Source organism: Rhinolophus sinicus, linkage group LG10 (genome assembly GCF_036562045.2).
Source record: "Rhinolophus sinicus isolate RSC01 linkage group LG10, ASM3656204v1, whole genome shotgun sequence".
Classification (NCBI taxonomy): Eukaryota; Metazoa; Chordata; class Mammalia; order Chiroptera; family Rhinolophidae; genus Rhinolophus; species Rhinolophus sinicus.
In genome coordinates, this window is record NC_133759.1 from 103,108,344 (window position 1) to 103,134,934 (window position 26,591).

General features: G+C 36.5%; 1 protein-coding gene across 4 annotated transcripts; it reads left to right on the forward strand.

Annotated features, from left to right (window-relative positions):
- Nucleotides 1-1,285: 1,285 nt before the first annotated feature.
- SPDL1 (spindle apparatus coiled-coil protein 1) lies at nt 1,286-26,332 on the forward strand. Of its 4 annotated transcripts, none has more exons than XM_019740986.2 (12): nt 1,286-1,380; nt 2,953-3,134; nt 5,052-5,228; nt 7,532-7,726; nt 8,317-8,466; nt 8,566-8,664; nt 8,742-8,852; nt 10,781-10,921; nt 13,095-13,198; nt 13,803-13,990; nt 15,870-16,200; nt 26,197-26,332. In XM_019740986.2, exons 2-12 carry the CDS (start codon nt 2,976-2,978, stop codon nt 26,249-26,251), a joined length of 1,710 nt encoding a protein of 569 aa, XP_019596545.2. In that variant the 5' UTR covers nt 1,286-1,380; nt 2,953-2,975; the 3' UTR covers nt 26,252-26,332. The 4 variants fall into 4 exon arrangements, with proteins under 4 accessions (XP_019596545.2, XP_019596535.2, XP_074169982.1 ...); XM_019740976.2 differs by lacking the exon at nt 26,197-26,332 and adding an exon at nt 17,429-18,000; XM_074313881.1 differs by lacking the exon at nt 26,197-26,332 and adding an exon at nt 17,429-17,728 and having other exon boundaries at nt 1,305-1,380; nt 2,956-3,134.
- The last annotated feature ends 259 nt before the right edge of the window (nt 26,333-26,591 follow it).

The following is a 26,591-nucleotide window of genomic DNA, read 5'->3' on the forward strand; positions in this document are numbered from 1 at the left end:
GCCTACTTCAATCAAAAACAGAAGTCTGCAAAGGAAATTGAGAAAAGAAAAAGACGGTGTAGCATCCCAAGACCTAATGGCAGACTCACTGAGTGCAACCAACTCTGTCAGGTGTCAAGAGAAGTGAGGACTCAATAATGGATTTTGTAAGATAGAACTCACTGGTGACTTGAGAAGAACCATTTCACTGGATTGGCAGGGACCACAACCTGAAGTGGTAAAACGTTAGAATAAAAGGTAAGAAAATGAAGATACCAAGTCTGAACTTTTTTTTTTCCCCTCCCAGGAATTTTGTTATCAAGGGAAGTGAATAAATAGGGTGGTAGGTGATGAGGGCCAAGGGAGGTTAGCATTATTTTTTGAGATGGAAGTCATTACAGCATGTTTACTTGTTGATAGGAAAGATCAAACAGGGAAGAAAAAAAACTAATGATGAAAAAGAGGGGAGATATGGCCAAGTCCTTAAGTAGGCAAGAAAAGACAGGCTCAAAAACACATGATCCATAGAACAGCTGCTAGGGCTCAGCAGTGCTTCATACGTGTTGGCTATCATTAGTTCTGATTGCTTCAAGTTTTGAATAATGAATAGGTATCAGATTTACGAAACATAAATTCATTATTGAAACACATGCAAGAGCCTGGAATCTGCATTAGATCAAATTCTAATTCTACCACTGGGCTGACACATTTCTTCTTGGGGCTTTGTTTCCCTGTGTAGAAGAATGGGATAATAATACCTACATAACTCACAAGGCTGCTTAGATGAGATGGTCCCTGTAAAGTTGAGCCCTGCACTGGCACACAGGGAAGGCTCAAGTGTGTTAATGTCCCTTTCACTGTTAGTCTGTCCCATAAAGGTACCTGAGAGTCTGCCTGAGGATGCTTTTAGGCTGTCACATGATTCAGATTCCTGGAAAACAAGCTAAGGACTCAGCGCACACACTGGCCAATCCACTGGAAGGATGTGTGAGCCCCGCACAACTAAGAATTCCCCAGTGCCTCACCTTCTAGTGACACCACCTCTGCAGAAGGTACTGTCGTTTAAAAACAAAAAACAACAAAACAAAAACAAAAACAAACAAACCAAAAAAAAAACAGGCAACTAAAAGCAGAAACCTGGAAGACAACCAGGAAACCAACTAAGACTAAACTTGACGAATCCCAAACGAGCCCACGCCAAGCCCACAGCTCTCCGCTCGCACCTGCGCAGTCGCACTAGGTGGGCGGGGCACGCTGTTGCAGGTTCTCGCTGTTTCCTTGACGGGAGGCTTGGGCGGAACATCTCGTGAGAAGTGCGTGTTCTCGCGGGAACTGCATTCAAAACGCTGTGGCGCTGTCCTGAGAGCGAGCTGAGGGAGTCGGCTGACGTCTCTGACTGAGGTGGGTTAATTGCCCTCACGGACCTGGGCGCGGGGAACTCCCGCCCCCTGCACCAGGGGAAAGGAATGAGACACGCAGAGGCGAAGGACTGACGGGAAGTGCGTGTGCAGAGGAATGGTGGGGAGCAGCGGAGGAGGGCTTCTCGGGAGAAGAGAGCAGGGCCTAAGGAAACCTGGGGCTGGGTCTCCGCCGAGGCCCTTCGCCCGGGCAGCTTCCTCAGCGGAACCCCGAGTTCCTGTAAACTGAGTCGCGAGCGGGTCTCCGTTTTCCGTTGGGCCGCCTCGCTGCCCCCGCGGATGCTGCATAAACATGGAGGGCCGGTTTGGCTGCCTGGGCTGCCTGGGCTTCCGAAGGATAACAGACACTAGGTCTGCGCTGTCCAGTACAGGAGCCACTAGCCCCATGTGGCAGTTCCGATGAGAAATGCTCTACGTATAAAATACACACTGGCTTTCGAAGACTCCATGAAAAGTAATGTCTCGTTAATAATTTTTATTATTATATGTGGAAATGATAATATTTTGGGTGTATTGGATGAAGTCAAATATTATTCAAGGGACTTTGACCTATATTTGTATGTGTGTGATTCCTTGAAAATGAAAAATCGCATATATAGCTCCCATTAGATTTCTGTTGGACAGCGCTTTCCCAGACGGCTGCTCGTCAGATTCATCCCTAATTGCTTTTCACCCTTTGGTTGGGTTAATCGTCTCAAAAATCCTCTTAGTGCCCTTATTTGATTGATGACAAGACAAGACATTAAGTAAATTGTCCAAGTTCATGTAGCCAGTGAGTAATGAATGGAGGGTGCGAACACAGGCAGCTTGATTTCCAGGACTGCCTGTCTCCTAGATGCTTTGTGCGCATATGCTGCTCCCCAGAGGCAGAACAGAGAAGTCAGGGACACCAGGCTTTGGCGTGAGACCCTGGTTCCCATTTTCACTTAGCTACTTATTAGCTGACAACCCTTGGGCAAGTTACTTAACCTTTCTGTGCCTCAGTTTGCACATGTGTAAAATGGGGGAATACCTTATATTTCATGGGGTGTTGAGAGGGTTAAATAAGATAAAGTATACAAAGCACCAAGCACAATGTCTGACATATATTAGCTGTAGTTGTCATTCAACCTTGTCTACCTTTCTTTGCGGATTGATTAACTCTTACTCATCCACTAGACCTCTGCTGAAAAGTCATTTCCTCAGGGAACTCTCTTGTCCATATCCCCCCCTTCCTCACCCCCACCCACTACCCAGATTAGGACAGCTCCTCTGTGTTACAGGCTCAGATAGCACCATACATCTCTCCCTCTTGCACGTATAACACTTGTTTAGGGTATTTATTTGTTCGTTTTTTGCTTTGTTTGATTTTGTCTCACATCAGGTAATAAAATTTTCAGACATTCTTAGAACAAGAATGTAAATGTGACGACTTAAACACTCAGGAAGAAAATCTTTCATACTATATTTTTATATAGCAGTAGTATTGGAAAAAATATATACGTATGCTTTAATTGATATCATTGTATGAAGTGTTTTGTTTCAGCTTACATATTTTTATTTTCTCTATTTGCAGTAGACTGAAACTAGGAAAAAGTTATGGAGGCAGATATAATCTCAGATCTTCGTTGCAAGCTCAAAGAGGTTGAAGAAGAGCGCCTAAAAGCTGCACAGTATGGTTTACAACTAGTGGAGAGTCAAAATGAATTGCAGACGCAATTAGATAAATGTCGTAATGAAATGATGACCATAACTGAGGTAGGACTCTAGACTCCTGTTTACAAAGATGTGCTTAGCTATTGAAGATTTGTGTTACCTAGCAATTATTATTAATATTATTTTTATTCTTTTCTAAAGATTTTAGATCTAGTTTCTATCCACCCTGATCCCCAATAAAGGGGAATGAACTAAATGAATTCCTAATACTCCTTCTGACCCAGTGTGTTCTGAGTTTGAAAAAATCAAGTTATGATCGCTTTCTTCACCACATACTGGATTTTGTATTTTGTATTGTCTGCTCTCTTCCTAGGTGACCTCACTTGTTTTGTAGCTTTAGATAACGTTTGAATGCCCCATGACGCTACACCATTTCATTAGTTCTCCCCTAATGTCTAGACTTGTATATTCAATTGCCCGCTAATAGACATCTCAATCTAAACAGACAGAAGAGTTGATTCCCTGCCCAATAACCAAACATTCTCTTGCAGTTTTCCTTAGCTTACTTAGTAAACGTACTAACATCCATCCAGTTGTGTGAACCAGAAATATAGTAGTTTTACTCAATATATTTCTGTCCCTTAGTTCTCATTTAATCCACTAATAAGCTCTAAGAACTTGACCTACATTCATTTATACTACTGCCACACTACTCCAGACCACTGTCATCTCTCCCCTAGACTACTCATGTACCTTTGAGCCAGGTTGCCTGCTTCCCTCATTGCCGTTCTTACAATTCATTCTTACACAGCAGCCAAGTGGTCATTGAAGAATATACAAAAGATCATGTCACAGCCCTGCTGAAAATGTGCAATGGCTTCTTGATTATATTTACAACAGAATCTGAGCTTCTTATATGGGTGTGAAGATCCCTATGTGATCTCACCCCGCCAACCTTTGACCTCATCTCAAACTACTTTCCCTTGTTCTTAGCTATATTAGTCTTGCCTTATGGGCTTCACATGAGCTCTTGCCTCCATCTGAGTTGTTCATACCCCACTTGCATGGACTGAACTCGTAACCTTCAGGTTTCTGTTGGATGTCACCTCAGCAGAGAGGCCTTCCCTGACTATGTGTTGTAAAGTTGCCATCATTTACTCTCTTAATTCTCTGCAGTACTAATTATCTCCAGATTATAAGCACCATGAGACAGGGAATTTTGTTGTCTTGTTCACTGCTGTATCCCTAATGTCTGGCACACATTTATTGAAAGAATGAATAAATCAATTTCATTTAGTAAATGCTCAGTAACATACGAGTATGTAAACTTTTATATCAAAATTTAAATATAGCAGGTAAAAATAACTAGTGGCAACTCTTAATTTTTCTTTTACATTTAATCTAATTTTATTTTATTTTTTTAAAACTTGTTGAAGGAGTTTGAACTGATGATGCCCCTTTTGTCTTTAAACTTTGTCAGTAAGCAAAAGTTCTGTTAATACTCATTTTGTCTTAACACTGTATTCATTCAAATGGTCATTTGTGAACATTCTCAGATGACTACATTCTAAAAGTAAGGACTGACTTAGTATTTCTCTTTCCACATAGTCCACTGCTTTGTTCATTTTATTGAGAGCTACAGGTAGGACATATTATCAAACTAAGTAGTTCTCACTAGGAAAACGTCAGTGCTATTAAGTCTTTTTGTGTGTGTTTTTTTCCCCTGGCAGAGATTACTTGACACATTGACTTGCCATGGAACACTTTGCTTCGTTGACAGGGCATAGAAGCAATTACCATATCCCTGGCATGGATTTGAATGTAGTCTCAAAATACACCTTAGGGGTTTTTTAACACTGATTAGCTACAAAGTTATTCCAGATTTAACATGTGATTGTTACATAGAAAGCAGCAAATGTGTAAAACAGGAATGAGACAGTTGAAGGTGAGAACTGCTTATACATGGCTTTAAGTTATTATATTTTTATGCAATTGAATTATAATTGAGTTTCCTTTCAGAATTATGAACAAGAAAAATATACTCTTCAGAGAGAAGTTGAGCTCAAGAGTCGAATGTTAGAAAGTTTGAGCTCTGAATGTGAAGCTCTTAAACAAGATCAAAAAATGCACCTGGAGAAATTAGAAGAACAACTGAGCAGAAGCCATGGACAGGAAGTGAATGAACTAAAAAATAAGGTTTGGATATCTATGCATTTCAGAACAAAAACAGTCCATGTTTATGCAGCAATGTGTAAACTTTAGTTGATGAAGATTGTCTTAGTACCATCTATGCCAAGTAGCTGACATTAGGATCATGAGCTCTATCGTCCTAATGTTAGGAGTTGGAACACTGAGAAACAAGAGTTTACCTAAAGAACTTGTATATGTAACACTCTACTAATTAAATACGATTATTTCATTTTAGTAACCGGATATTTGTTACCGAGTTTAGTTTAGTGACCAGCATGACCTCCTTGCTTATAGTGCATAGTATGGCAGACCTTTTTCAGATAGACTAGTCCCCTAGCTTTCTCTATAATTAGTAGTACACTCTGTAATTCCACAAAAAAAACTAACAGCTTCTTGTAAGTTAATGTACATTAGAATTGATACTTTATAGTTTGTTTATTGAAAATAATACATATTATCCAATTCTTATAACGTCTCTATAAAGGAGGTTCCATTATTATCTCCATACAACAGGTGAGAAAACCAATATTTAATCAAATTAAGCTATAGAGCTAGAAATTATCTGTCAAAGTTTGAAGTGAGCCTGTCAGATTCTCAAGCCTGTATCGCTACACTTAATCCAACAATGTGTTATACTGGCTCCATTTCAAGCATAAATACAAAATAAAAGGTTGTTCAGTGATTGTCCATTCCTTTTTGACCTCCTTATCTGCACAGTGCCCTCAGGTTACCTCTTAGGAATCCAGAACTTTTATCATAGCTCCTCTTTCTGTAGAGTCCATACTTTGCAGAACTCTCTCACCCAAAATGTGCCCGTGACTTTTGTCCTGATTTCTTAGAAGCCTGTTTTCTAATTTTCAGTGTTTGATGTAGAATCTTTTAAGATTTTTCCATATCTGTGTCTCATCTATACTATTACTTAATTTCTCATTAAGGGGACTTTCAAGTCTTTTCTCATTTTAAGTAATGTTATCAATGAAATTGCATGTTTGAGCTGATTATATTTTTTCTTAATATGCAGTACAAATGTAACTGTCAAAATAAATGTTTGTGTAATGCTTAGAATAATCTTGCATACCACTCTGGCAAATAATAATCCAGCTTATCTGAAACTAATCTTAGTTGAGACATCAGTGACTGGTAATGATGCATTATTTTTCCCCCCTGGGTGTTATGTTCATTTTATCAGTAACTTTCATTACCTAAACAAAAAAAAAGAGTAATGTAGGAAATATTTAGGGACTGAGGCAAGGCCAATTACAGAAATGGTTTTTGGATGGAGCAAATACTAAATCAGTCAAAAAATATTTTCAGTCTTACTGATGTTCTCAGATCACTTGTGCCAAAAATTTGGAGCTTTTATGCTATCTTTCTTTCACTTCTCACATTTAATCCATCAACAAGTTCTAAATCTTGGCCTGCAAAACCTCTATCTGCATGACTACCACTAGTCTAGATCACCATCAGCTTTCTTCTAGATTCCTACTGTGGCCCTCTGTCCAGATAACCTGTTTCTATCATTGCTGTTTATACCATTTATTCTTCACACAGCAGCCAAAGGGGTCAGGAGTCCAGACCTATTCTGGTTACTTATATGGATTATTTGAATATTTAGAACTCAAGGCATGTCACTGTCTATTAAAAGATATCTAGCCTTGGCCAAATAGGAAACACCAATAATCTCATCATGCAGTAAGTTTGAGTCAATCAGTGATGTTTTTTAGAAAGATCCACATAGACATTCACCTGAAATTTTGATTTTGTCATGAAACTAGAAGTGGGAAAACAAGGTAAGAGGCTCTTATTTTTTAAATAGGAAATAAATATCAGGATATATTCTAAGAATGTTGAAACCCTGTTGAAGATAATTCAGTATAGATGATAATTATGACCCTGGACATCAAGCAATAGCTTTTCATTAATAACAAAAGCCATTTAGTGAATACTGGGCATGGTGCTGAATGTTTTACCCACCCAGTCTGAATTGTGATGGTGGTACAGTCATTTACCAGTTGTACACATGAAGAATGAAACTGAGACAGGTTAAACCTAGGCCTGACTCTGAAGCTTCACCCTTCTGCTATAAGTTTGTTCCCTTTGAAGCTATATACTCTCAATTTGCCAAGATTTGGAACTATGTGGCATTTTAGAAAGAGTTATTAAGTAGTTTTGTTCAGCTTGACTATCTTCAAAATAATTATCCTGCAGGGACCAGAGAAGTTTGTACTGCAGTTTATGTTGTGATACTCTTTGGGGTAACCTTCTGATTTATAAGATTGTGATTTTTTTTTTTTTTTTTTTTACTTTAGTTAGAAAAACTGAAAGCGGAATTAGATGAAGCTAGGCTTAGTGAAAAGCAGCTGAAGCACAAAGTAGATCATCAGAAAGAACTCCTTTCTTGTAAATCAAAGGAAATGCGGATAATGTCTGAACGTGTACATGAAAGCATGTCTTCAGAGATGCTGGCCCTTCAAATTGAGTTGACTGAAATGGAAAGTATAAAGGTAATTTTTATGGCATATGTGTTCTCAGGTTTTCTTTTTTTTTCCTTGCATATTTTTTACATGTTTTTGTAATAATCCTTATGAGCTTCTTTTAAGGCCGAAATTTTTTTTTGGCCTAACTTTGATCTAACTAATTAAAAAATGTTTTACAGAGTTTTTAAGTGAATTACTTCATGCATAATAAAGCTTTAGAGTACATAATTATATAAGTTAGACTTTACCTTTAGATTAATAAAACCTCTGGAAGAATTTAGAGACATTTGCTCTGATCCTAGTTTGTGTCATAAAAGCCCGATGTAAAACATTGGTCCCTTGGAAGTTGATATGCGTATGAACGTAGTTGTTTTCATTGCAGGCTAAAGTTAATTAAAAACTAAAGCCTTAAATTCATAGGAAAGAAAGTCTCTAGAGCCTTTTATTTGGTTCCCTGCTGAAAATGCAATGATTTTTATTATTTTATTACGCACCTTACAACCTTTAACTAGTTTTTCTAGTTTTAGGTGTGAATTACTGCTTATAGGTAAACTGAGCAGCTGCTAAATGAAGGATTATTCAAGAGATTTTCCTCTTTTTCAATTCCTATTAAATAGACCACCCTCGAAGAAGAAGTGAATGAACTACAATACAGACAAGAACAACTAGAACTTCTTAATTCTAATTTATTGCGCCAGGTAGACCGGCTTAAAGAAGAAAAAGAGGAGCGAGAGAAAGAAGCAGTTTCTTACTATAATGCCTTAGAGGTATTATGATTGCAGTACCATCTTCTTTTGCAATTTATAATAAGTTGTTTTCTTGCTAATCTAATTTCTATTAGCTAAATTGTTTTGTTTTGAATTTAGAAAGCTCGTGTAGCAAATCAAGACCTTCAAGTGCAATTAGACCAGGCACTCCAGCAAGCCCTGGATCCCAATAGTAAAGGCAACTCTTTGTTTGCAGAGGTACTTACAAACAGTCCATTGATTCAATTGGCATTTCACTTAATACAAGTGTAATTAAGCATGATAATATTTTTCAGGTGGAGGATCGAAGGGCAGCAATGGAACGTCAGTTTATCAGTATGAAAGTCAAGTATCAGTCACTAAAGAAGCAAAATGCATTTAATAGAGAACAAATGCAAAGAATGAAGGTATGGAATGATCACCATCAAAGGTTTAATAAACCTATTCTGTATGAGCATGTACAAATGTATTAAAGAAAGCATCTTTTCAAGGAGTGTTCTTACAAAGTTATTTCTAGAACAGCATGATTTTAGAAAATCAGTATTTTTAAACTGAGCAAAAGATTCATATATATTTTATTTTTTAAAATCTTGTTAGTGAAGATTTAGTAGTAGTAGTATATTTAGTATCCATTGATTGATTGATTTTTTTTTAATAGTTACTGACCTTGCCAGAGAGGTATAAATCTTCTGTGGAGTGGGGGACGAAAAGAATTAAATGTTTTTATTTCCTGCTGTTGACTTGGTGTCTTTTGAGCATAACCCTAAGGTTTCTACTTCAACTAAAACTAACTGACATTCTTCAGTTCTTCCTCTAAGGCTTATTTATAGGGTGAAATTTGGATTTCCTTTCCTTGCAGTTCCCCAAGTCAAGCATCTAGGCCCTTTTAATTGTAAGGGTTTGTTGGTCATCCTTTTAGTCAAACAGGAGGTTTGAGAAAGACATGTGGAAGTTGGAAAGATTGCAGAATTATGTCAGTCCTTAGAATCCCGATTCCTGATCTGTTATACCTAACCTCTCTTAATGTGGTAACTTAAAGTTTGGAAGGCTTCTTGCCTTTTATTTAGGAGATTTAGCAAAGAAATAGGAAAGGTGAGTGGTTAAACCTTGGTGTTGGATGAATTTGGGATTGAATCCTCATTCTGTCACTTGGTAGCTGTGTGAACTTGGACAAGTAGTTTTACTTTTCACAGCATCGGTCACCTCTTGTGTAAAGTGGAGATGATAGAACCTGCCTTTTAGAATTGTCCTGGAGTTAAAAGCATAGAAAGATGCTTGCATGGTGCTTGGCAAGTAAGGAAGTGCTGACTTAATATACAATAGCTGTGGCTTTTATTTCTTAGGAGTTTGACCGTGCTGCCTGGCTTACTGAGGCTCTCCACTACCTGGGCATAATTTCTTTGTAAATTTTCTTACATTTGCTCTTTGTGTCCTTTCAGTATTTATTTGGCTACTACTGCTGTTAATCTCCTAACGTCCCCATCATATCCCAAACTGTCTTTAGACAAAAGTAGCATACTGGATCTTCTTAGGCTAAGTGTGTCTAGCCTCCAGTCTGAAGACGGAACAAAAGATGGATTCTTAAGAATGTTAGAAGTCATATGACTCTTTCTTGTAGCCATACCTGCACCCACATATCATTGCTTGCTTTACTTAAAATTATATTTTAACTGACACTTTTATAGAACTCCAGAAATTTTTGAAGGCAGAAAGAAATTCTAGGTTTAGATTTTAGTTAATTTCCTTTCAATTGCTATGAAATTCTAGGTTTAAATGGAGTCATAATTAGGTAAGTTGATTGCTGCTCTTCAATGTATATTTATATTGAATATTTTCTGAATATCCTTAGACTGCTTTTTACCTTTTGCTTTCTATCCTTGTGCTTTGTGAATCTCACATTTGTGAATATGAGTGGCTTAATAATTTCCCCCACTTAATACTATTGAAGTTAATTAAAATTTTTGAGGAACCCATCAGACCCTCAATGACAGTGCATATGATGAGTAGAGTACAGCATTTGGCCAGGTTATTTATGAGTTAAGTGACGTCCTTGCAGACCACAGCCATGCAGTTCAGTTATGTTTCACCGAAGTACAAAGATTTGTTATGGACTTCAGATATCACTCATAAGTAGTCAAAATAAGTAACTAAATTTATTAATATAAGTGTTTTCAAATTATTGGATTATTAGACTAAAAATAGCTAATTAGTATAATTTCCAAAATGAGTTCAGAGTAATATAGTACAAAATATGCATTATACCAAAAATATGGTTATCAGAATCTTCCTCTTCCCCGCTCACTTTTATGGGGGTGGGTAATTTTTCTTCTTCCAGTTACAAATTGCCACGTTGCTACAAATGAAAGGGTCTCAAACTGAATTTGAGCAGCAGGAACGGTTGTTTGCCATGTTGGAGCAGAAGAATGGTGAAATTAAACATCTCTCAGGTGAAATTAGAAAACTGGAGAAATTTAAGGTATGTGTAACACCTTTTAAAAACAACTAAATTTTGGTTTGACTAATACTTTAAACTTCAATAGGTTTCTTTATTATATAATTAACTTATAGTTTCAGTTGAGGTTGACCAATATTTAAATTAATTTTTTCTTCTAGTTTGTTTTTGCTTTTTACTGATTTTGACTGTTACTTCTTTTAGTAGAGCCAGCGTAAACGAACCTCCCTCATACTTGTTATTGTGTGTAAGTTATAACTCAAAGTGCCCGTGTCTTTAGAGTTTGACTCAATGAGCTTTAACGTGTCTCTTTTTTATCAGCATTACATGTACAAATACTCCTGAGCTTAATGTGAATGGAATCATTCATTATATACTCTTTTGTGTCTGTCTTCAACTCAACATGATGTCAGTGAGACTTGTTCCTCATGTTGCTTGTTATCAGTAATTGATTAATTTTCAGTGCTGTCCACCTCCATTTTTTAATGAATGCACAGTAGGAGCTTTGTCACATCCAACATTATGTGGCAATTGGAATTTATAAAAGTCTTTAATAAACTATTTAAAAAACTTATTTTGAAATAAATTCAGATTCCCAGAAAAGTTGTAATTCCTTCCTATACACTCTTCACCTAATTCCCCAATGGTTAATTTTACCATATTTGCTTTTATAGTTCTATCTCTCTCTTCATGTGGGTATATTTTTTTATTAAACATTTGAGAATAAATTGCAAACCAGATATTCTTTTTCCCTGTAAGTTGCACCTCAATGTTACTGAAGTTCATCCTCTTATATAACCACAGTACAATGATCAAAATCAGGAAATTAACATTGATACATAGTACGAGCTTAGCTGCCTTTTACATTTTACCAATTACTGTTAATGTCCTTTATAGCAAAACAAAAATACCCGAATGCTTTCCTTGCTAGGGTCCAGTCCACAATCTCATGTTGTATTTAATTGTCAAGTTTCTGTAGTCTCCCTTAACCTGGAACAATTATTCTCTTTTTATATCTGTCATGGCTTTGACATTTTTGAAGAGTAAGCCAGTTACTTTGTATATTGTCCTTCATTTTGGGTTTGTGTGAAGTGACTAGAATCAGGCTACTGTGTTTCCCCGGCCAGATCATCAGCTCTGATGTGTGTTTTAGAGCAAAAATTAGTATAAGACCCGTATGATATCATATCATACCATCATATCATATTAAAATAAGACCAGGTCTTATATTAATTTTTGCTCCAAAAGACGCATTAGAGCTGATGGTCCATCTAGGTCTTATTTTCAAGGAAACATGGTGTGTATTTTTGACAGAATACTATAGGAGTAGCTTTTTTTCCTACGTGTTTTCTTGGCTATTCTTGCATGTTTGTTTTTCTCTGTGAATAAGCTCCAAAAAATGCTTATTGATATTTTTAATTAGAATTATATTACATTGATAAATTATCTCAGGGAGCACAGCTACCTTCTCACTAATGAAAGAGCTAAAGTTTATAAATGACAGATTTTTTAAATGTTAAGCTCTTAGGCATTCTAAATTGTAGCTATTAGTGTATTATGAAAATTTAAGTTTCTGTAACTTTATTTCTTTCTTTTATAAGATCTGCTGAAAGGACTACAGTTTTGGTTAAATTTGCCAGTACATGTGGCTCACCCGTGGGCTCAGCACTATACTTTGAAAATTATGGCTTTAGGAGGTTTTAAGCTGCAATCTTTTAAATTGTTTACAAGTTTTTAAGCAGATTTATACTTTTTTTCACCCTGGAGAAATCATGTAGAGATTCCATCAGACTCTCAGAAGAGTGGGTACCAAAAAGTATCTCTACTCTTTTTCATATTTTCCTAATTTTAGGCTTTCTCATAAAGGCCTTAAGTAAACCCACTGAGTGTGTGTTCCATTTTAAAAGGAGAGGGAAACCAGAGGATACAGGGGTGGTTAGGAGCATACGCTTTGGAGGTAGATCTGGGTTCAGAGTCTCTCTTCTCAGTTTACTTGCCTGTGGCATCTTAAACCTGTGCCCTTATGGGCCTGAAAGGAATGCTCCTTCTTGTACCTAGTTCAGAAGATAAAGTTACATGGGTCTTGCTTAGCACAGTGGCTGCTTGTGATAAGTATCCAATAAGTGGTAGCTGATACTATTAATAAACATATACTAACCTAATTTGTTATTTAAGTAATAACTATTGTTTTCTTTAGAGTTTATATGAAAGTGTGGAATCTAAGCCTTCAGACAGCTCTGATGCTCTGAAAGATAACACCTATTACACAGATTTACTTCAGATAAAGCTTGACAACTTAAAGTAAGTGTTGGTTGGATGGAAAGATGGAGAATCTTTTGACTTGTTTATTATAAGTAGTATTAGAGACTACAGATTTTTGTTTTAATATTGCCAAAAGAAAATTCCATAAAAGTAAGGCAACAAAAATATCTTTGGGCAGTAAATGAGTTTTATCAAGATATAGTTAGTGCTGATTATTGAAGAAAAAATACTTTTAATGAGTAAATATTTTTATTTCTTTGTGTGTAGCTTTTTAGTTTGGTAAGAACTATATGAAAAGAAGTTTAACGTAGAAAATGTTCTTATAATCTAAATTTTCAATAATAAATAGCACGTAATTTTAAACTTAAAAGAATTTAGTTACACATGCATAAATGTGGAAAGAATAGTTTCCCCCCTTTGTCCATTTCCTCTGAGGCATGCTTGAGATTTTTTAGTGTTTTATTTAAAAGTGCCATTGGTAAAGCTTATTTTGTTTATTGTTTCTTTGTTACTAAAAACCCCATGGAAATGTATTTTTTGACTAAGAGTTCAAATACAGAATAAAAGATATTCGCTAACAACATATTTATATTATGTTATTTTAATACCTTTCATCCCCCCCCCTTTTTTTTTATTAATATAGCAAAGAAAATGAAAGCAGTAAAGGTGAATTGTCCATACAGAGAATGAAAGCATTGTTTGAGAGCCAACGGGCTCTGGATATTGAGCGAAAACTTTTTGCCAATGAACGATGCCTCCAGCTTTTCCAGAGTGAAAATATGAAACTGAGAGCTAAAATAGATGAGTTAAAACTGAAGTATGAACCTGAAGGTATGTATGTCTCATATATTTTGTCTTTTAAATCATGAGAAGCTCTGAGAGTTCATACCAGTTTTTTTTTTTTACTACAGCTTTATATGCAAATCCCATTGCAAACTGTTTGTAGCTATGTAATTTTTATTTAGTAAAAAAAATATTGCTTCAAAATGGGTAGGAAAATTCAAAGATAACTGGGTACTAGGTGTGTATGAATATAACAGGTATTTTTGGGGGTTATCTAGTAGAATTTGACATTTGAGACTTTGCCATTTAAGATTGAAGCGTTGTATGTAATACCAAAGAGTCAATTTTGTTGAGGTAGTTGATGTTTGGAAATTCTATTAGTTAATACTGTTTATAGAAAACTTAAAATTATGGAAACTTAAATAAGATAGGTAGTTATTCCTCCCCCTGGTAAGCGTCTGGAAGAGGCATTCCGGGACTGGTCAGAGTGTCGGGATGTAGGTTTTGTTCCCGTTGTTGGTCAGTATCCGTCTTGAGCAGAATTTAGTCATGACCCCTCCTGCCTACGAGAAAAGCTGAGAAATGCAGTCTTGATTCTCAGGGTTCAGGTTCTCAACTACGTCTTGGGGATTCTGTTGTTAAGGAAGAATAGTGGGACAGATATTAGAGGCCAATTAGCAAGTAGAATCACTGAGATAGGAAATAGCCTAACCATACAGGCTGTGCATCTCACACACTAAAAAGAGTGATGTTACTGTATGTAAATTAAAAAAATGAAAAGAATGTGATGGTTCTTGGACCAAAAAGAAAGTGTTATTACAAGTTTTAGGTTATAGTTTTTGCCCCTAGCCTCATGCTCTCTCTTCATTATTGTCTCAATGTCTGGAATTATCCTCAACAATAGTGGGGAGGTTGTCCGCAATAGTAAGGTTTCTTAGAGTTTAAAAAGGCTTCTTTTTCTCTCATCCTTTTTCTCTTCCTTAATTCTAATAGGCTCTCTTAATAATTATCCATTTTGAATTTCAAAGGTTTGTTGAACTAAACATAGCAAAGAGACTTGAGGAAGAACAGTGAATCTAGGTGATACAGGCTGCAAAGGAGCAGTGCCAGAGAAAGGGAAAATGATGACTTTAAAACATCACTGTAGAGCAGGAACTCTACCCCATGTTCGACCAGGATTTCTCCAACTTCACTAAAATTTTGATTCTGAAAATGAAAGATTCATTGGTACGGGAATAGGCAAGACATATTAGAGCGATTAATTCAGTGACTGCATAGGGGTTGTAATGACGTTATGTTAGGCAGTGAGGTAGAAGGCTATTGTAGTAGTCTGCCTGAGACATAATGTGGTTGGAACTGGGAAGGTATCAGGAGAAGTACTCAGGTTTTGAATATATTTTGTAGGTGGGGCTAACAGGCATATTCAGAGAATTTGACCTGTTCTTTACATTTATCTTTACAACACACCGTACTGAGTGAAGTGGGTACTTTGAATCCCCATTTTAAAGATAAAATACTTCCCCCAAGATCAAGGAGCTGCAAAGTGCTTATACTAGGATTTGTTCCTGGATTCCTTGACTCTTAACCACTGTATTCTTTCTCATCTCCTCACTGTGACCTTATGAAGCCCCGTGCGACTTTTATCACAACACCAGTAAAGCACATTTAAGTCGTATTCCTAAGCCAAATATGTTGGGCTCCCAATGGAAAATGTATAGCCAGATAACCTTTAAAAGATAAAGTTAATGGAGTCCAAGAAAAAGAAAGATGAAAGACAGAAACAGTGTGTATCAATAAGGAGATGAGTGGGTTTTAAAAGAATGGGAAAAAGGAAAGAAAAAACAATATCTATAACTAGTTCTACCTCTTTATGTTGATTGTCTTTGATTTATTAACTGGATATATTTTGAATGATTTTTATTCTCAGAGAAAATTGAAGTGCCTGTGCTCAAAAAGAGGCGCGAGGTGCTGCCTATGGATATAACCACCCCGAACAATGTGTGTGCCGACAGTGCTGTTGAGGAAGAAGTGTGTAGATTACCACCTCAGAAAGAGGAGGCACAGTCCTGCACTAGCAAGTTACAAAATGATAACTTGCAGTTCGAAAAGACAGTTTCTGGAAGCACACCAGAAGTCATTCTCTCTCCACACAAAAGTCTGCCTATGAGTAATCAACCAACAAAGGAAAAGAAATGTGTGAAACTTGTAGACGTTCCTGCCATAAATGAAAGATGTGGAAACACCCCTAACTCGCCCAGGTCAGTGCCCTCTTTTATTCAAGGCAACCAGCACACCTCTCCGTCTCTCCTCTGTCGCTAGGGAAACTATGTTGTTTCTTTACCTGTTTTCTTAGTATTACATGCATTATAATTCCCCAGTTTTATCCGTTTACTTTCAACTTTCTTAAAACTTTAAGAAAGACTGAAATGATTGCAAGGGTAAAGGACTCCCGAATTAGGGAATTATTTTTAAATGTTACACTTTTCGCTTTCATGAAACAAAAATACCACAGCCTAATACCTCTCTGAATTTTTTTTGTTGGTTTAAATAAGTGTCTTGTTATTGTTTTCCTGATTCAAGTGTGGCCATGAAAGAAAAATTAACTTACCCCTTAAAGCCTTAAAAGGGCTTTCCAGTAGTCTAAGAAATTTTAGCCTTCTAGAAAACTGTTAGGTAAAATTTTTTATGGCTTTTGAAATTGTTTATCCTAAGCTTTCAAGAATGGGCCTTGATACCTACCTATTTTGACATTTCAAAATATCAAAGGTAAATTGATTTTCGTTTTACATCAAAACTTCAAAGCTTCTAGTTTCTGGATATTTTGAATTTGTGACTAAAATAGAAGGTGTCGGACATGTATGGCTATAGGAATTCACGTTGTAAGGGTCTTATCATTTAAAAAATTAAAATAATACAGGTCAAAGGTAGAGAAAGTACATGGAAGAGAAATCTCTCCTCTGTGTTTTTTTCTTATATTATTATTCTGCTAGTTGAGAATCAATTTGAGTATTTTTAATGAGATAAATACATCTATTCATACAGCCCAGAATTCCATGTTAATTTATGTTGCATTTTGCCTTTTGTATATCATGTTAACATTAAAATAGTTCTCTCGTGTTTTATTTATTTATTTATTTATTTATTTATTTATTTATTCATTTATTTATTTTGTTAGGTGTGCTTATCACGATGGGCACCCTCATTATATTTTAATTCTTTAATTTAGGCTTTGCTGTGACTTATTATCAACCTTAAAGATAGTTCTTTAGACATTTAAAACATTAACTCTATTGACATTAAAAAGGTTCTTTTAGAAAGGCAGTGACTTAGTTTTCTTAATAGCGTTTTAGCCAACTATATATTTTTTTCCTTATATACATAAAAAAACCACTGTCTAATTAGAAGCCCATTGTACTAGAGGATTGTCTCTTCTTTAATTCTTCTTAACAACGCTTGAATTCAGAGTGGATGCTTTAATGCCTGTAGGTTAGCTGCTGAATCAAAGCTTCAAACAGAAGTTAAAGAAGGGAAAGAAACTGCAAGCAAATTGGAAAAGAAAACTTGTAAGAAATCACACCCTATTCTGTACGTGTCCTCTAAATCAACTCCAGAGGCCCAGTGCCCTCAGCAGTAAAGACTTTCCTTTAATAAGAGTAAGGTACCACTTGCCCAAAAGGTTGCTTTGGAGCTTAGTAAAGGTTGTCTTTATCTGAAGTATACCACCTGGCAGGTTATTTCTTTCTGTTCATTGTGCTAAGACATGGCATGTCCATGGTCTTTTGACCAAATGTTTTAATTTGGTTGAACCAGGAGATTTCCTTAAGTGATGACACTTCATGGAGCTTCTATGAATCACAGTGAATAGACTATTAATGAAGGAAAGTGTTATTATAAATCTATTTGTTGTATTTTATATGGATTTTTAAAATAATTGAACATACCGTTAGAGCCATATGTTATATTGTAACTAGATTTTGTCAGTGTTTAAAGCATCTACGTTCATCTTTGTATTTTTAATTCTAAACTTTACAAATAAAGATTATTTTTCTTTAAATGACTATAGACTTGTTTATAACTTAATTTCATATATACTATAGGTGGGTGTGTTAGTCTATTCTATATATAGTATACATATATACACATTGTATGGATATGTGTGTGCGTGTGTGTGTACACATACACACACACACACACACACACACACACAGATTTATTTTAAGGATTTGGCTTATGTGCATATGGAGGCGGGCAAGTCCAAAATCTGCAGTCCAGAAGCTGTCAGTCTGGAGATCCAAGGAAGAGCCAGTGTCGCAGTTTAAGTTTCAAGTCCATCTGCTACAGAATTCACCCTTGTTTGGAGAAGGTCAATGTTTTGTTCTATCTGGGACTTCAACTAATTGCATGCATTGGCTCACCCACCTTTCTGGAGGGAAATCTGTCTTACTCAAAGTCCACTGATTTAAATGTTAATCTCATTCAAAAACACTCACATAAATACCACAATGTTTGACCACCTATCTAGGCTCTGTGGCCCAGCCAAGTTGACACATACAATTAACTATCCCAGTGGGTTAATTAGATAAGTCTGTTGAAAAATATTAGGTAAAAGGAAATTGCCTTTCCTAAATAAATCGAATAATAAACTTTTATTTTTAATTTGCTGCAAAAAGTATACTCTCGGGAAATTAAAATTGCATATTTAATAATGTCTCAGAAGTAGCTGAAGGTACCAGTAAGCAATTTTAACCTAAGAAAAATAACAAATGGATGACCATATTTATTGCACTGAATGTACATCAATTTCTTGCAGTATTGAGTTTTTACTGTGAGCTATGTGTGTGCTAGGGGCTCAAAAAAAAATCAGAGCTCGCATTTAGTAGGCCCCCAAAGATGAGTATTGGTAGTGGTGTTATTACTAGTAACAATAGTTATAGCTAACAATAACTAATGTGCCAAGCACTCTTTAACCCCATTCGTGTATTACCATGTTTAACCTTCCCAACATCTCTGTGAGCTGATATTATACCTATCCTCATTTTACAGATGAGGAAACCAAAGCCTCAGAGAGGTTGTTACTTGTCCAAGGACACAGGTATTAGTAAATGATGAAAAAAATTAGAGTTGTAGAGGTTGTGATGGAATATACAAAGTACTAAAGGAACAGAGAAGGAAACAAGAAACTGCCTGGGGGCTTTTTATATTTTTTTCAACTTTACAGGTTTCCAAAGGCATGGAGAGAACAAATAGCATCACAGGTAGAAGAAATAGCTGTTCAGAGAATAAAGGCATGAAGCAACTCTAGTTCAGTAAACAGGGCTTCAAAATGGCTGCATGGATAAAGTTTGTGAAAAATAGTAACAGTAAATTGAATTTGAAGAGATAGCTAGAAATAAAATCATGAAGATCTGGAGTTAGGGAAATCTTATTTTATACACAAAAACTTAGACATAAACATATTGAGCAACTGATTAAATTTTGAAGGGGTGACAAGAGACTTATCCATCTAGCTTCTGCCTTACATCCTTGGGGACGGGTAATTCTCTTGAATCTTGTGTCTTTTAGGAATATATTTTGAAAAATCATGGCTGTAAATGATGGGAAGCGACTGAATAATTGGTATAAGCAAAGCAATTGAATTTGAAAGGTTGAACAAATTATTCAGTTTATTTTTAGTAAAAACACACTACAGGCATAATGGAAAATGGATTTGGAAAAACTTAAGAATGGAGGCAGAAAAGATTAGTCTGACCATTTGGTAATCCAGGCAGGAAAATGAGGTGCAAACTGAGGCAGGCAGTAGGAATGTAGGATCGTGGTTGGATTTAAGGTGCTGTTCAGAGAAGCAAAATAGTCAGGAGTTGTTGGCAAAATATGTGGGATTCTAGGGGGAAGGGGTGCATGTGCTGTATGTGGCTAAGCAGTTGTGGTAACGAGGAGTACAAGATATTTCTGTTTTGATGAGCACTTTAACTCAGGTAACTTCGGGGTGTCCATGTTGAAGGCAAGGGGTGTGTTGTGTTTATGTAAGCAAAAATAATAAATCTTTACAAACCCTTATACTTGTAAGGAAAATGGAACACTAACAAAACTCTATTCCAGTGAGCACTTTTCCTTCCTCCATTATTATTTAAAAAGTGGCCTTGTGGTGTTTATAATCATAGCTTATAAAATGTTTATAATCATAGCTTTGATTTGTTCAGTTTTCACTGATCAGACAGTATGGGCCTAGAACAAAGATGGTAAAATAATTATTTTTTGTCTCCCCAGGTAAGGTTGTTGGTGGAAGGGAGCTAGTGTTAATTGACTTGCTAGGTGCTTTACCTGTGTTAAGTCTCTTAATACTACATAACTTAGCAAAGTAGTTATTCTTGTAGCATCTGTAGTTAGATATCAGGACTCAAAATCTGCACATAAATGTGAGACCTGGGCAAGTTTATGACTCTGGGAATAGATTTTTTTTTCAGGTAATACTTTTTTTGATGTTTTAGTTGTTTTTATAATTATGTAAAATATGTGGATCCAAAGTAAAATCTACAAAACAAGGTATATTTAAGAAGTCCAATTTCTCTCCCTTCTTCCTTCTTCCACCAGGAGCTATTTAAATTCTGTAGTTTACTTTTTCTTTCTTTTTTACATCACAAATATAGTAGGTAGGTATAGATAGATTCTTCATCCTCCTTTTTAGAGAAAAGTAGAATACTGAGTGATATCAGAAAAATTGTGGATAGGAAACACCAAAAGCCCATTTCTCCTCAGAATCAGCCAATAAGCTGGCAAGGACTGTCAGAATTAATTTTATTGGATGCTGGAAACTAATCAAGGATTTGTAGCAACCAGATGAACAGTAATCAAGAAAAATCAGCCGAGTCTTGGCATTTCAGGAAATCTCTGAAATCGCCAGCTAGCCACTAAGCTAATGGAACGGAGAGGAGATTTCAGTGGCCACACATAATGGAGAACACAGGCTTTACAAAATTAGTGCAGAAAAGTCATTTAAAAATTACAGCAGCAGCAACTACAATGGGCAGCAACAGACTGAGGGGATGGAATCTGATTTCTAGAGTTGGCACATTATAATCCTCAAAATGTTCAATTTTCAACAAAAAGTACAAAGCATGGAAGAATAAAAGTATGATCCATGCATAGGGAAAAACAAAATAAACTGTCCACGAGGAAGCCCAGACAATAGACTTCCTAGACAAAAACTTTAAATCACAATTTTAAATATACCCTAAGAGCTAAATAGAAACCATAGATAAAGACCTAAAGGAAACCATGAGAACAGTGCCAAATAGAGGCTATCAAAGAGATAGAAATGATTTAAAGGAACCAGATAGAAACTGGAGTTGACGAGTACTATAACAAATGAGAAACTCACTGGAGAGGTTCAACAGCACATTTGAGCAGGTAGAAAAATCAGTGAACTTAGAAGATTGGCCAATTGAGATTATTCAGGCTGAAGAGCAGAAAGAGAAGAATGAAAGATGAACAGAGCCTAGGAGACCTATGGGGCACTTTTAAACTTAGCAATATATATAAACCTAAAACTGCTCTAAAAAAACATTTATTTCAAAACTAGAAATCAATGTGTAATTTCCGTCACAAAAGGGGGAGGGACTACCTTAGTAGACTGAAAAGTAAGGGGGAAAGAAGCGAAAGAGAAAAGTAGGGGCCTTATAAGAAAAGAGCCACAGTGTCAGTGGATTCGACTCATCACAACTCCCCCAAACACTGGCAACAAAAACTTTATTAAAGACTGTGCTTCGCTGTGATGACAGAAGGGGGCGACCTTTGACTAGAAACCTTTTTAAAAACACCCCGAAATTTCCGTCCATGACATAGGAAAAAAAAGACTAAAGCTATACAAAGCTATTATATGAAGGAAACAGAAAACAAGACCACCTCATGAACTGATGACCCACCACCAACACTCAGCCCTCCCCTCCCAAAAGCCACATGAAGGAGAAGCAAAATATAACAATAACTCTAAACTAGGAAAATTGATCTAGAACACTCAAAACTATTAATTTTTATTTAAAATAAAGAGCAGTCCTCCAGAAGTCAAGTAAGAAAAAAAAAATCAACTTACAGACATGAGAAAATTAGTCTGACACCAGACTGCCAGAACAGTATTTGGAAGAAGGCCTTAATGAATGATACAGACTTTAAGAACTTCAAGGAAAGAAACTGAATCAGAGATTTTATTCACATTATAGTTATTCTTTAGGCATCAAGGCTTAGGAAAACTTTCTCAAATGCTAGAAGTCAAGGATTTTTGTACCTATGAACCTTCTGGGGTAATCTATAAGTAACCATCCCCAAAAAGATGACATAGGAAACTTGCAGAAGAAGTGAAGGATTGAAAAAAGAACTAAATATGTTGTGGATAATTGGAATCAGATTTCTCACTGTTGAAGAAGGAAATAAAACTAAACCAGGAGGAAAGCTAAATAAATGAAGAGGAAGGCAGAAAATGAACCTGTGGTGTTGGATTGGAATTGAAGGTGTCTGTATGAAAACATGGTTTGGGGGAGATCGATTTTTAAAAATTACACAAAGACATACCTGCTGATCCCGAGAAACAGCATCTGAGTGGCAGTTGAGGAAAGCATTACATCACTATGTGGTATTCCCGCCATAAAATGTATAACTTGCATGTAATCATGACAAACCATCCTGAAACCCTAACTGAGGGGCATCCTTTTCAGTAACTGGCCTGTAGTCTTCAAAATGCCAAACTTATGATTGACAAGAAAGGTGGAAGAACTGATCCAGATTAAGGGAGACTAGTGAGACATATAGCAAGTGAATGTAATGTGTGATACGGAATTTTCTTTTGCAATAGAAAACAATGGGACAACTAGAAAAATTTAAATGAGGACTTTGATTATCTGTTAGTATGGTGTCAATGTTAATTGCCTGCATTTGATCATTGTGCCCCTCCCCCTTGTTTATAAGAAATGCACTGTGACAAATTTAAGGGCAAATGGGTATTGTGTCTGCACCTTGTTCTCTAATGGTTCAGAAAAACATTTATATATATTGAAAGGGTCATGATTAAGCAAATGTGAAATGTTAAAATTTGGAGAATCTGGGTAAAGAGTCTACAGATTTTTTTAACTATTCTCAAAACTTTTCTGTAAGTTTGAAATTATGTTAAAATTAAAAGTGTAAAAAGTTGTTATCTAGAGATGACAGTGTATGTAGAAAATCTAAAACACTTTGTAGATTAATTATTAAAATTAAGTACTAAATTTACTAAGAGTAACTATTAAATGCAGGATCAATTTTAAAAATCAATTATACTAGTTAAAAACGAATAGAAATGAAAAAATATAATTATACAATAGTATGAATTATTTAACATGCCTAGGGATATTAGATGTACAGGACTTCTACACTGAAAACTATAAAACATCATGCGGATAAATTGAAGATCTAAATAGTGGAATATACCATAACAAAGACATCACTTCTCTCCAAATTGATCTAAAGATTCACCACAATTCCAATTAAATTCCTTGCAAGATTTTTTTTCCCCTTGAAGCATGGCAAATTGATTCTAAAATTTATGTGCAAATGCAAAAGGCCAAGAATGTCCAAGGAAATCTTGAAGAACAAAGGTGGAAGACTTACACTAACAGATAAAGAGGCCTGTTGTAAGATAATTAATTTGGTGTAGTATAAATGCAAACGAGAAATGTATCAAAGGAGTAAAATAGAGAATCTATAAACAGAGCCAAATGCACGACCAAAAAATGATTACAAATGCAGGGAGCAAAGAGTGGTTTTTGAAAAATAACACTGGGTCAATTTGTATAACCTGGGGAAAAAAGTAAATCTTCATCCCTATCTCCATCTAATGTAAATGTCAATTATAAATGTATTGCAGATGTAAATGTAAGGCAAGATAATTTTTCCTTAGAGCCCAGTCTTAAATCCAGAAAATTTGATCCCATATCTATTATTCTTTTTAATAATGTTACTTCCTGTGAACCGAGAGATTCCTCATATAGAAGAAGACAAAGGAAAGCAAAGAAATTATAAAAGAAGCACAGGCAAAGATTAATTCAAAAGAGAATAAGAATAGTGAAATTTAAAACCTAAAAAAAGTAACTTCTTCTAACTGAACATGGCCCTTTGAAGAAATGTTTTCCCTATCTGGTTACAATGAATTATTTACTATGAATAATCTGTTATTCACATTTCCCATAGATTCTGTTTGTGAAAACCTCTCTCTTTTTAGAATAACTTTCTTTTGGTGTTGTGCATTAAAAAGTAAACAGGGGAGAGTTGGCCTGAGTTGTTTTTACTATGCAAACTCCACAAAGTTGGGAAACATAGGCTAAACTTATGTTTAAACAGTATATTAGTTGCATGCCTCCCTTGGTCGCCCTACCACCCCTAGTCATGGACGGTGAGCAGCCCATGGGAAGTGTAGTCTTGGCGTGATCCACTAGGAAAGATGTTTAGAACACAGCACGTGGGACCATAAGCAATTGCTTTCCTTACAGATGGAGATTTGAGAGACATATCTGTGTGGTCACCACACCTCTTTTAATTTCTTCTTCATTCTATGGTCTCCTCCAGCGACCACCCCATTTATCTGCTCTCTTTTCCAGTAAAACTTTAAAAGAGTCGCTTATACTCAATGCTTCTATTTCCTTATCTTGTATTCTCTCCGTAACTACCTCCAACCAGGCTTTGTCTTGCCCCTCCACTGTCTCAATAACGCTTTTCCTATCCTTCCACAACAATAGACCAATTAGTTGGGCGTATGGCCACCAAGAATAAAGGCTATATTTCCCAAATTTCCTTCCACTTACGTGTGGCCATAGGACCGGGTCCTGGATAAAGGAATGTAAACAGAAGTGATGAGTGCTACTCCTGAGCCATGCCCTCTTCTTCCTCTGTCTCATTTCCTGCTAGCTGGAAATGAGAATGTGGTGATGAGCCATCTTGGATCATGCGCTGAATGTTTGTAAATTTGAGGGATGGTGGAATAGCGAGAAAGGAGCCTGCGTCCCTGATAATTTCATAGCGCTGCAGTGCCAGCTAGGACTTTATGTGAAAAAGCTATAGGCTTCTATCTCATTTAAGCTTGTTTTAATTTGGGGTCTCTGGCTTTGGCTGTGCGCCTATCTGTCTTTGTACCCTACACTTCATAGGCAAGTCCTGCTGACCCCGCTTCTGAAATACATCTCGGATGTGACTGCCTTGTCCCATCATGTTTCCCTGGATGCTAACACAGCTTTGAACTGGTCTAACTGCTTTTATTCTTGACCTGTAGAGTTTCTTTTCCAGTGAGAATTTGTTTGTTGTTTTTTAAAAAATTGTATCACCTCCTACCTAAAACCTCTAGTGACGCTTACCGATGCCTCCATCAGAAGACCATCCACGATACATCGAAAGTAAAACATGCTGGGTTTATTGCTTGCGACTCTACAGCATGGGGAGCCATAGGGTGTCTGAGTAAGAGTGTGTTAGAAAGGATTTTATTACAAGATTGATGCTTGTGATGTTGGGTCGTGTTTAAGGAAGCACAGTTAATTCTATGATTAGATATATTAATAAATCTCATATAGAAGGATGGAAGATTAGAATGAGGCCAAACCTGAAACTGATTAAAAGAAAACAGCACCGGCCGTTCATATTAGCCACAGGGAGATGTGTGGTCATTTTTGTAGTTTATATAATGTTCACTTTTATTTTTCTGCGTTTATTCATGATTGCAGAGTGGTCTATTTTTTATCTTTATCCATCATGGCCACAAATTAGCCTTGTCTGATGTTAAGTTCTGAGAAATTCTTGATGTTCCAGCAGCAGAACTCCACAATCTAGCTGTAAGTGCCATGCCAACGCCTGACTCGGGCTGCTTGTCTCTTTATCACTTCCCAGTGTGCTTGTAATAAGATTGAAGTGTGGTACCATGGCCTTCAAGGGCCTACACGATCTAGTTCGTACTTAATTTTCAAACTCATCTTCTACCACATAGTCACTACATTCACATAACACTGGTCCTGTTTCAGTTTCTTGAATGATCCAAGTTTGTTCTCCCCTTAGGACCTTTACATCTGTGGTTGGTTCTCCCTGGAACACGCTTTTCCCAGGTGCCACTTCTTAAATATGACTTCCTCAGGAAGTCCTTCTCTGACTCCCCCTTTCCACACCCCCAAGATACTCTTTATATCATGTTGCTACTATTCTCTTTATTAAACCTTATGTTCTTGTTGTTTTTCTGCCTTCCCTGCTAGGCTACAAGGTCCAGAGAAAAGGAATCTCTCGTCTGTGTCGTTTACCAAGATATAGCCTCAGTGCTTCTCACAGCGCTTTTCACGTGATCGGCTCTCAATAAATGTCTGTGGAGTCAAGGAGCTCGCCTCTAGGAAAGAGTGAAGGCAAGTACGTCAGCAGTGACAGCGTCTGTGCAGACGTGCATTGCACATCTTAGGGAACAGACACGCCCACATGGTTGGCGGCTTATTGCCAGGATGCGAGAGCTCACGAGGAGTCCGCTGTCTCCTGTGAGCCATCTACTTGCTCTGAACTTGATTTCTCTAGATGGAGCCTGTTCAAAAGGCTCCTGGGCTCTAGCAATATGCTTTCACCAGGAACACCTACCATTTGTAACTGAAAGGAGAGGCCCCGA